Below are 12,443 nucleotides of genomic sequence, written 5' to 3'. Positions count from 1 at the left end.
AAAAAATATATTTATAACTAGCGACTCGCCCCGGCTTCGCACGGGTGCAATGCTGATACTAAATTAAATACACTACAGAAAAAATATGAACGTTGTATATAAAAACATAGCGGCCCGCTCCGACTTTGCACGGGCATAAAATATATATGCCTATGTCACTCAATGAAAACAGGATTAAAATCGATCCAGTATTTTTGGTTCATTCATTACTGCCCTTGGCCTGCACGCATTAAATTTGGAGTAAAACAATTCCTCTTCCCCTATACTTACTATGAAGATTTCCTGCTATCTTTGGAATATCTAAATTCATACAATTTTTATTACATTACACATTTTTAAACGCAAATTTTAAATTTGTAATATCTCCGAAAATATTTGTTTAATTTACATGCTGTAAGGAACCATATTGATCTATATTAATTGCACACTGTATTTAAGGTACTTAATTCGATAAGGATTAATGCCGTATTGCTTAAAATAGCTTCGTAAATAAGCCATTTTCTCACGTAAAAAGTAAACAATAAAAATGGTTAATGTGGGTTATCCCTAAAAGATAAACATATACCATCGCGGACTTTTTTGTAGACCTTTTTATGGTGTACAATACTGTAGTACATTAATTTGATATAACTCGTAGGGTTAGGCAGCGTTTTTGCTAATTGCTAAATAAGCCTAAAAAAATAGGTTAATTTACGACATCACGTTAGAAACCTCTAAAATTAGCAATGTTGTCTTAGTATATTATGCATGTATTATACATATAAACCTTCCTCTTGAATCACTCTATCTATTGAAAAAAACCGCATCAAAATCCGTTGTGTAGTTTTAAAGATTTAAGCGCACATAGGGATATAGGGACAGAAAAGGCGACTTTGTTTTATACTATGTAGTGATTTGGCAAAAAATATGGATATTTCTCACCATTCTTACTTAGGTAATCATTTAGGTCTGTGAGAAATAATTCATAGTGATTGAAGCCCTATGAGCTACTCTATGCCTCTAGTATTCCTTACGCTCACACAGTATTTTAAACAAGTAAACGCTTTTCTTTTAGTATACCTTATATTACAATGATTCAAGCCGAAATAAGTCCTATATTAATTTCAGCATATCAGAAATACCAGACGTAGAACAATATTCACACTACCAAAAAAATTAGAAAGATTTGTTACTAAAATCGAACGAATTGATTAATGGAGATATAATATGAATAATCAGATGAATGACTTAAAAACTTAACTAGACATTTAAAAACTATTTGGAAACTGGTGGAAGGAAACTATCGCACACATCGTATATTAAGAATAGTTAATTTAGAATATCCTTATCAGATTACGTCTTAATCCCTAAACCCTTTGAAATTAATTTACACACTTACTATTAGCCCACAACTCTTCCTTTACATATTTAGAAAGAAAATAGCTAAAAATGGCCCTTCTTGCGTTACATATTTAGATGAGAGCTTGAAACTTTTTTTTGATTTGCTGGATGCAGAAAGATTAAACTGGCTATTCAAAGCCATATTTATTATTGGTATTCATATAGATAAGTTTGAAAAGTGTAAAAACTATATATTCCAATCAATAACTGATCCCTTATTTTACTTCTTCTTTGTTTACATCAAAAGGCAATTTTTAAATTCTTTAAATAAATCACTGATTATTTTATTCCAATAAAATGTCTGCTTCCCAAACCCTTAAATATATTTTTTAATAAAACATGTCATTGCTCCTATTTCTAGACACTCAGTATGGTAATATCCTTCCAATTTCGCCCAATCAATTATGCAAAAATATGAAAAACTAATTAGGATTTCCACGTGGAAAATTGAAATCGGAAGACAAAAAAATTATTAAATTCTGCACGGGGTATGACGGAAACTTTGGTATGCATCTTCATCTGGTAAATTTAAACAAAGCCCGGAATATTTATAAAGCAGCCACTGCTCCCTCAGCACTAATTGGAATAATCCACTTCCAATTAATTCTGCCGAAAGCTCAATGTTACCTTCTGCTTCGAGTTTATAAGTTTGATCTTATTCCCAACTTTCTTAACTCAGCTCAGTTGTTGCATAGATTTTTTTCGTTTAACGTTAACGTTAACGTTATTTTTATATTGTTACAGTTATATAAAATGTTACAATATTTTTATTATGCATCCTTAAGTTTTTCGTGCAATTTTTTTTTATTATAAATTCCCAATTATTGATGATTTTATAGTTTGTATAGACTTGTAGATTTTGAAACATATTAGGTAAAATAATGGAAGGACAATACGAATGATATGATTCATCATGAGTTTATTTTATTATATTTTTTGCATATAGTACCTATTTATTTTATGCCATTATATGTAGATTTTTGAATTCGATAGAATGGTATTAATATTTCCATTCAATTACTAATTAACTATTTAATAAGGTATGAACTGAAGAAAAGAAATACTAAATCTGGCGTTAAAGATGTTTAAAAAATATTGAGTATAGAGTGGCAAAACCGTGCAAAAACTCCCATCAAATTTGCATAGACTCTACATCTTGTAAAGGTAATTCGAATTCCAGTTTTAATTAACTTATAACGTCATGTTTTCGACAAAATCGAACGACAGTGACAGCGCCTAATCACGGGCCATTGTTTGAGTTTCCAATCACACAGCGAAAGTAATATAGTTATTTCAAAATTGAAAATTTTTTAATATTTCTAGAGGACTTAGAGAATATATTGTGTTGTAACAGATATAGAATAGAATAGATATAGAATATAGAAGATAATAGATATAGAATAATCTTTAAAATCCTTTGACCTTTAAATATTTAAACAATTCTTAAGTTTAAGCAAAAAATAAAGAAAGAATATACGGTGTTAAATGGCATGATCAAAGTAGTCTATTTTGATCATTGAAATAAAAATGTAATTTCGAATTTTCAAATTCTCTTATACGCCAATTTCAATAATTACTGATACTAGTATTACATAAACTAAAAAAGATAACAAACAGGCAAACATTAATTTTTAATTGGGAATGTCACTGAAGTGTAAGAAAGAAATGTGGATTAATGATATTTTAATGACAGCTCAAGTAATTAATGAGTGTTTAATGGTGTTTCCGTAGAATTCGTCAACAAGCAGAAAATAGCTGCATTAACCTCAGAGTAATGTATCATATGTTTCAACTATGATACTATGAATATATGCTACACGCACTAACAGTGCTGACCTTTAGTTACAGCAATGGAAAAGCCAGAAGGAAGTTATAGAAATAGTCCGATGGTTCAAGCTTGTCGTATGATATTAATATATTTAAATGTAATTATCAGTAGGATACGACGATTAGTGATGTTTTTGAATTTTGTGAATGGTTTTTTTTTCAATATTTTAAGATCTCCTTTTTACCAACAAGGGTTTATCACGACTGGACCTATAGTTTAATGTGATCTCCGAACTATGGTCCTCGGCATTAAACCTGCCGACTAGTCAGTAACCAACTTAGAAACCATCCCAGAAGACACCCAGTCTTACCCAGCTTGCTTACTGGTGTGAATAGGATGGTTATTCCTTGTTGAATTTTTCACTGTTGCCTAAAGACATTTACAGTTACAATCACAAACATAAAGTTCATCCATACCCTAGCAGGATTCGAACCCGCGACTATTCCAACAGTAGGAGGTAGTCCTGTCGCCTTGGCCACTGCAAAATCGAAGCTGGTTGTTAGGATGATAAACGGAAAAGTATAAAGTTATTGATATATAAGAACGTTTACAGAGTGTCGGAAGAGAGTGATATAAAATGATAGAATTACATGAAGAGATCAGATTAATGTTTCAAAAGAAAATTAAAAATTATGCAAAGCCTTTATGTTAATTAATTTTTCTAGTCTACGGTGATAATGAAAAAATTGGAGTGACAAAAAGAAACGAATAAACACAGTATTTTATTCATAATAACACAATTGAAAATCGGCTCATGTTGTAATCAGAAGGAATCTGATATCTAAAATATCGACCAATGTCACACCAAATACCACCAAATCCCTTTTTAGTACTTTATGATCACTATTTATAAAATTATGCAAAAATATATAAATATTTTGCTGATTAGACCCAAGAGAATTTCCCGGAAAACTTTTCTTAGAATAAAACAGTAAAATTATCCGCAAAAGACATCAGACATCAAACACTTCGTAGCTGATAATACGTACATATAAAAGAACAGCAGCTATTAGATGTTTGTATGTATTTTGATCAGCGGCATTCTCTTAGGGAAAATGCGATATATCGATGTAAATAACTGTTACGAAACCTAAACAAATTGTAAAATTCGATGGCTTTGACATTTCTACATATAAAATAGAAGTTTTTCATTTATATAGCCTTATTCAGAGTAGGCAGATGCAGATTACAGAACCTCTTACACAGTTTGATTTAACGAAAACTGCTGCCAAAACCTAACGATCACTTTTAGAAATGTACCATGATGAATATTCCCTGTATGTGCATTGTTACTTTTAGCCTCAAAATACTAGATGTGGTATTTTTGATATGAAAGAAAAAGAACGATTTGGAGGACCATAAAAGTTCGAAGACAATAACACGAGAACTTATTGGAAGGGGACGTAATTCAAAGTGTGATCAAATATTTCAAGATTTGTGAAGAATATATTATTTTAGAGAGGATATAAAAAGATATTTTATGTACGAAAGTAAAAAAAGTATGCTCAGCTATATTCTTAGATGTAACACAAGCCTTCGATAAGGTTTGGCATGAAGGCCTTGTTCATAAAATACAGATAATGTTACCAAAACAGCACACCGAACTACTAAAATCGTACATTACAGCCAGAATGTTTAGAGTTAAACAAGAAGAAGCTTATTCTAAAATAATGGAAGCTAAAGCAGGTGCACAACAAGGAAGTGTACTGGGCCAATGCCTTATTGACTCTACACTTGTGATATACCACAAATAGAGAATATTACGGTGTCTATATTTGCTGATGATACTGCGATTATAGCTGTCGGAGACAATAGTGAAGAAGCCTCACGAAAATTACAACAGGCAAGTGACAATATAAATAATTGGAAAATAAAAATTAACGCAAGCAAATTTGTGCATGTGCAGTTCACCTACAATGGTGGCCGTACAGCGCCAATAACATTAAATAATACTATCATTCCATATAGCAACAACGCTAAATATCTCGGAATCAATCTTGATGCAAAACTCCGCTGGAAGGAACATACCAAGAAGAAAAGGAAACAACTGGAATTGAAATATATAGGAAAATGTATTGGCTAATTGCAAGAAAATCACAATTATCATTTCATAATAAATTGCTTTTGTACTAAAATACTAAAACCTATATGGACATACGGAATTCAATTATGGGGATGTTCTGCAACGAGTAAAATAACAGAAATACATTTTATTCTAAACAAAGTCCTGAGAAGTTTTGTGGACGCGCCCAAGTACTACAGGACTGACTACCTACATGGAGACCTTCAGATACCCACAGTCAGTCAAGAAATCAAGAGAATTGCAAGGGGGCATGAGGAAAGACTCCATCTTCACTGAGAATATTGACGTATTGCAAATTTTGGATGCCACCAGAGTAGCACACACACTCAAAAGAATCAAACCATGTGATCTTGTGTAGTATTATGTAGTGAGGTGCATATAATAAAAAATACAGCAGTGACATGTATAAACATTATTTCACAACATATTAGAGACTGATGGGCCGATGGGTCCTCCTAGTTATATACCCAGATTTAAGTTGTCATAAAGACAAATTGTAGGTTAGTCGGAAACGACTAGTAAGAATGTAATATGCCAAGTATATTCATGCCAAGTAATCAGGATTTACCTTATTTGTTTTTGAAAGTTTTGTGTGTTTTTGTTGTATTTATTAATTTTAAATGGATTTTATTTGTATTATGGATGCACTCCTCTTCGTCATTTCGATACCGTGTATCAAATGAGTCATGCTACACCGATCTGAACAGGTAATAATCAAAGGCATAGAGTCTACATTCTGTGTGGCTGATCTTCTCTGTCTGATATAAAATGTCTTTATATATCTTCTCTAAAATAATATATTCTCCACAACTCTTGAAATATTTGATCACACTTTGAATTACGTCCCCTTCCAATAAGTTCTCCTTTTATTGTCTTCGAACTTTCATGGTCCTCCAAATCGTTCTTTGTCTTTCATATCAAAAACACCATATTTAGTATTTTGAGGCCAAAAGTAACAATTCAGATACAGGGAATATTCATCATTTAGTACATTTCTAAGAGTGTTCGTTAGGTTTTAGCAGCAGTTTCCGTTAAATCAAACTGTGTAAGGGGTTCTGTAATCTGCATCTGCCCACACTGAATAAGGCTATATAAATGAAAAACTTCTATTTTTAAGGTAAAAATGTCAAAGCCATCGAATTTTACAATTTGTTTAGGTTTCGTAACGGTTATTTACATCGATATATCGCATTTTCCCTAAGAGATGCCGCTGATCAAAATACATGCAAACACCTAATAGCTGCTGTTCTTTTATATGCACGTATTATCAACTACGAAGTGTTTGATGTCTGATGTATTTTGCGGATAATTTTACTGTTTAATTCTAAGAAAAGTTTTCCGGGAAATAGTTTTTGGTCTATTCAGCAAAATATTAAAATAAATTTTTTGCATGATTTTATAAATAGTGATCATAGACAACTAAAAAGTGATTTGAAAATGCATTGAACGGCGATACAAAGCGACACTGGGGGTTCTTGTCCATTAGAAAACAGACCAACCTGTTTCACTTATTCACTTATATGTTGTATTATATAACATATATATATATATATATATATATATATATATGTTTTAAATATATCTACAAAAAATACTGTAATCTTGAATTCCACAACAAACAGTCCAAATGGTAACGAAACTGCAATTAAAGCATTGCACCATTTAGTTGTTGCGAAAAGTTCGGAAGATCAAGGTAAAAAAGGGCACGTCCGTATCCGTCTTACCTTTACGATGAATACTAAATAGCGCGGATAGACTAAATCAGCTTAGTTTTATTGCCGGATTAGGAATTAACCCCCTCGTTTTTATTGCGAGCTTTTTATTTTCCCGTCGGATCCTACCTTGACGAGGAGCGCAACGGGGAGCTGGGAAAGGGGGGACCGAAGACGGATATACTGCGACATAAAACCAACATAAAATGAAAAGTTCTCCTTCCGTAAACCTCGCAGTTTAAACTCGGAAATAAACATGACAACCAATTAAGATGCAGATTGGAGTAACTACGGCATTTACATGTTGTAGGTGTGTTAGTATTTGTTTTGAATCCGTGTGTTCGGAATAAACTCCAGAAAAGGCAGAGAAAATCCCCGGAAATTTATGTTAATTTGTCTTGTTCGTTTCGTTGTTTAACCGGTGAAAGAGGGTTGAGTGCGGCGGTGCGGATGCAGGGGGTTATTCTACAGATTTTCGAACAATTTAATTAAAATGAAAACTTCCATAAACAGAGGCTAGGAATGTAACGAATATAATTTAGAGCGGCCTTACCTAAGGATCATTAGAATCAGCTACGTGAAACCCAAGAATGTTTCACACTTTCTGCGGCAGACTTTTTATATAGTCCACCCAACAAAACAAATCAAATCAAATTCGACTTTCGGTTTATAACGTTTGCTGGTTTAGAACATGTAATTAATATTGAAAATGTTTTAAATAATTTTTAAGACATTTTTTTTATATAGAGGAATACATACTGATGTATTTTCTCGTACTCGTCTTGCTTGCTAATTAATCCAAGCACATAGGAAAAGTAGTAATAAATTAATTGTAATAATAATAATAATTAAGATTGTACTAAGCGTATCTAATAAAGATGTTATAAAAAAAAAATTTTATTACTCCTCGTGATTCCACAATCTGTCCTATTAGCAATAAGTATTTCTTATGTTTATATTATATATACATGGCATGTAGAAAATCACTTCATTAAGCAATCTTCTGTATAAAATATTATCTCAATTAATTTTCTTATTGTAAAGCTTATTATAAAGTCTACATATGTTCAGTAATCAAATCAGGTGGTGTTAAACGTTTTAGTCTACACACTTCACTATCACGTCGCATATTTAGCTGATTAGCGAGTACATTGGGATGCACTGACACTCCTTCGAAGTATCTTATACGAACACGTTGAATTACACTCATTAAAGGTTCTAGAGGAATATCGCGTTGTATCACTTTATTTGAAAAATAGTACGGAGCATCAACAATAGCACGCAACACTTTATTTTGGTACCGTTGAATGATGGATATATTAGATTTGCTAGCGGTACCCCATAGTTGGATTCCATATGACCAAATAGGCTTGAGTATATACTCATAGTGCAATACCTTAATATCTAATGATAACTTCGATTTGCGCCCGCTGAGCCAATATATTTGATATAATTTAAGTCCAAGTTGATTCCGTTTAGACAGTATGTGCTTCTTCCACGTTAGGCGTCGATCTAAGTGCATACCAAGATATTTAACGTGCTCTGCTTGGGGGAGTTGACGATGATTGATATTCACTGATGGACATTGATATTCACACACGTTCTTCTATATAGGATAAACGTTACATGCGTGGATTTTGTTTCATTGGCTTTAATGCGCCATGTCTTCAACCATAATTGTATCTGCTCCAGGTGGGTTTGTAGGTTTATTGATGTTGTGACTGAATCTTCATGGGATGCGAATATTGTTGTGTCGTCTGCGTATGTTGCCACATTAGTTATTTTGTGGTGGGCAGATCGGCCCTATACAGAAGATACAGTACTGGAACCAGTATACTACCTTGCGGAACTCCTGAATATATGAGATTTAATTCGATATGTTCATCGCCTTGATTTACAATAAAGTTTCTATCAGTGAGATACGATTTTTGTAATTGATAGTCCGGATGATGGAGAAGTTTCTTTAGTTTATCCTGCAAGCCCGTATGCCATACCTTGTCAAAAGCCTGAGATTTGTCTAGAAAAGCAGCCGAACAATATCTTTTGGTATTTAGGTCAGTGTTTATTTTGTTTACAAGTTTATGCACTTGTTCTATAATCCCATGCTTATTACGAAAGCCAAACTGATCATCTGCAATAATTTTTCTTTTTTCTATTATATAGTTTAGCTTCTTTATGTATAATTTCTCGAAAACTTTTGAGATTAACGGTAATAAACTTATAGGTCGGTCGGAAGTCACATTTTCTAGTATTTTTCCTGGTTTAAGAATCGTTAATATTTTAGCTACCTTCCAGATACTAGGGAAGTAATTAATTCGTAGCATAGCATTAAATATAAATGTTAATAGTTTTATACCCTTTTCTGATAGTTCTTTTAAAATTTTACCAGTAATTAAATCACAACCAGGAACTTTTTTAATATTAATTTCTCCCATTATTGTTTTCTTAACTTTTTTGACCGTTAATTTCTCGTGCGGTAAGTCCATTTGAAATGGCAAATCTAGAAAGCTAGTAATTTTTTCCCCTCATCTTTATGTAGCTAAGACTGGAAAGGTTTAAAAACATGTTTTAAGTATTTTGAGAAAATGTCGGCCTTCTCTTTATTGCTTCTAGCCCAATTATTTTCCTTTGTTTTAATGGTGGGTTATACCGCCGGAATCTCCTAAGCGTTTTTGTTGCTTTCCACAATGAATAGTCTGTAGCCTCAGTTGATGTCAAGTTTTCTAGGTATTCTTGAATGCCTTGGTTTTGTTCATATTGAATTAGTTCTTTCAGCTCTCCTATTGCCCTATTAAATTTTCTTTTATTTTCTTCAGTCCTTTGCTGTTGCCAATTCCGTGGTAACTTTTTTTTTCTGCTATCTTTTTCGGTATTGTACGTGATATATGTGTATTTTTTGTTGGAAATATTTCACTGTTAGATGTGTCAATAAATACTGCTTAATTTTTTCAATGCAATAGATCATAACAAAATACTTACTGTTTAAATCATCTTTAAATCATCTTTTAATTTTAATTAAGTTAATCTTTTTAAATACTTCATCTTTAAAATGATTACAAACTTTCTTGCGCCTATATAGGCAACCATAAGAGCTCCCCTTAAGATTTACTTTTTATTGCACTAATAAACTAAAATACACAGAATAATCTAAAATAATTTTTTATATATATTTTAAAGTCTCGTTTTACCAACTATGGTTTTATCTGGACTGGGACTAAACTTTAACGTGGGCTCCGAACCACGGTCTTCAGCTTTAAGCCTACCGACTGGCGAGTGACCAACTTTGGAAATAATCCCAGAAGACCCAGAAGTCTTACCTAGCCTGGTTACTGGCGTGACTAGGATCATTTTCCTTGTCGGATTTTTACACTCTAAAATATAACATAAATTTACGACCATGCCCCAGCGGGATTCGAACCCGCGGCTATCGCAATAGTAGGAGGACCACCTTGACCACGGCGCCATCAAGCCGGCAATCTAAAATAATTGTTACATATATATAAAAACACATACCGAAAAAATTGTGGTAAATAAACACCACAAATTATATCACCACAAAATGGCCGTTAACTGATTAGGTTAGAATTATTAATACCGAAGCCGAACGAGAGAGATACACACATAGAGCTATTGCATTTTTCATTTACATTTGGCCGCGTAATGGGGATTTCGAAAAGCTTAAACGTAGATCCCGATAATTCCACATAAGTTTCACTTCTATATTTCTCTATTCTATGTCTCTAGACTATTTGTGGATCTTGTTGACTGTCCATTGTAGTAGTTCTATAGTTTTTGGCAGAACTGTTGTTTTAGTTTTTAGGTTATCAACGAATAACAATTTTTTTGACTGAATTTCCATAGCATGTTGATGCACATCTTATTATTTAAATTACTACTGAACGTGAAAGAAATTCGCTGTTTCAGCAATCATATCTTCATTTATAACCTTAAGGGGCTAGACTATTAGTGTTTCGATAGTTTAAAGCTCAGTGTCGAAAAACTAACATCTCATAAACTAATGCCGTGAAATATAGAAAGTACAACATAGTAACTTATAAAGCCAAGACCAACTAATAATTTCCTAGTAATTTTTGAATTCTGGTAATTAAAACACCTGATAATATACTGCATTTTGTTACGAAATATTTTCTTGGTTGGACAGTGTATTTTTGAAATAAAGCATTAAATTTTCGAATTAAAAACATAAAAAATTTTATGACTTTATATTACTGATATCATATATATGGACAATTTAGACGCAACAAAATAAAATATAGACAATAATAATATAATATAACATAACAATAGATATATATCAAATATATTTATAGACAGATTAAAATATTTTTTACGCTAGATCAGATTAAAATATTAAATTAATGCTCCAGAAATTACTTTATAAGGATATTCTGTGACAAATTAATATACTGGCTTTACTTATCTCATGTTATGCTTAATAAAATAGCTATATACAGCACAGTGCTTTCTTCTTGATCCTGAGTACGATCCGATCCGGATATATCTGAGTATATACTAATCTCTCAGATTCTTCATGAGAAACATCAGAAAAAGATGGGCTTTTCAAGAATTGTACTTTACTTTGCCATCCATTGGATTTCTCAATGTTTGTACTTTTATTATTTACAACCATCTGCTGATAGTTTGTCGTGACACTTTCTGATTCTGAAAATTTCCGGTAAGCTGTGGCGCGTACTCTCTTAGGATACTTGTCGATTTTTCCTTGTTCGTTTGGATTTTCGTTCATCAACTGTTGTTCCATTCTATAACAAATAGATGCTAATGATGGAACATATCCTCGATTGGGACTTTCGAACCCGCTTTCTTTCGGATATTCCTTGATCATACGTCGCTTCTTCTCGGATCTATTAGTTTCGTATAACTGCTCCTGTATCAAATGCGTCATGTAGTCATATTCTATCTCCAATAATTGCACTTTATAACTTCTCAATAAACTTTGAATCGTTTCTCTGCGGCATTTTTGACTTATCCACGGATACTTCTTGATAAACGCACCGTACTCTATATACAATTTATCTAAAATTTCTCTGGAATTCATGATTATTTTATAATGATATACTTGTTTTATATCTTTGATTCACATATAATCTTAATTGAGTGACGATCGACATGTCGTAGCGTTGTTGAATCGGTACTAGTGATTTTAAATGAAAAACTGTTATCGCCAAAAGAATGGTATGTCGATCGAGATAAACAATCACCAAACATATTTAATACGTTTCCTTTGAAAATATCGAAAAATAAATAAAGAAGAATTGTTTTATATGAGGTGAAGTGAATTTTTACATTTGCTATGGGGCTGACCTCGGAGACGAAGTATATTTCAGAAAATTGAGTTATTCAGCCGCTATCGTGTACAGCATCGTTTTTATATTTTTATATGTTCGGCTGTACATTTTCT

General features: G+C 32.4%; 2 protein-coding genes across 3 annotated transcripts in view; both read right to left on the bottom strand.

Annotated features, from left to right (window-relative positions):
• The window catches only part of LOC143191556 (zinc finger protein 1), a 749,575-nt gene that overhangs the window by 661,149 nt on the left and 75,983 nt on the right, over positions 1–12,443 (bottom strand). The window lies entirely within an intron of this gene.
• Positions 9,854–12,419, bottom strand: LOC143191414 (uncharacterized). The gene is made up of 2 exons (XM_076396469.1): positions 11,839–12,419; positions 9,854–11,784 (listed from the first exon to the last, which is right to left on the bottom strand). Exons 1-2 carry the CDS (start codon positions 12,078–12,080, stop codon positions 11,469–11,471), a joined length of 558 nt encoding a protein of 185 aa, XP_076252584.1. The 5' UTR covers positions 12,081–12,419; the 3' UTR covers positions 9,854–11,468.

Source organism: Rhynchophorus ferrugineus, unplaced genomic scaffold, assembly GCF_030347505.1.
Source record: "Rhynchophorus ferrugineus isolate W39M unplaced genomic scaffold, kcgeb_rfMv2 rfM2, whole genome shotgun sequence".
NCBI lineage: Eukaryota > Metazoa > Arthropoda > Insecta > Coleoptera > Curculionidae > Rhynchophorus > Rhynchophorus ferrugineus.
Note: the sequence above shows the minus strand (reverse complement) of the source record. Positions and strands in the feature narration are given on the sequence as shown.

Excerpts from the sequence above, each read along its gene's own strand:
- LOC143191414 (XM_076396469.1), bottom strand. The coding sequence starts at position 12,080 with ATGAATTCCAGAGAAATTTTAGATAAATTGTATATAGAGTACGGTGCG. Across the intron at positions 11,785-11,838 it reads GAATATCCGAAAGAAAGCGG|AATGGAACAACAGTTGATGA; the intron begins GTTCGAAAGTCC and ends TATTTGTTATAG.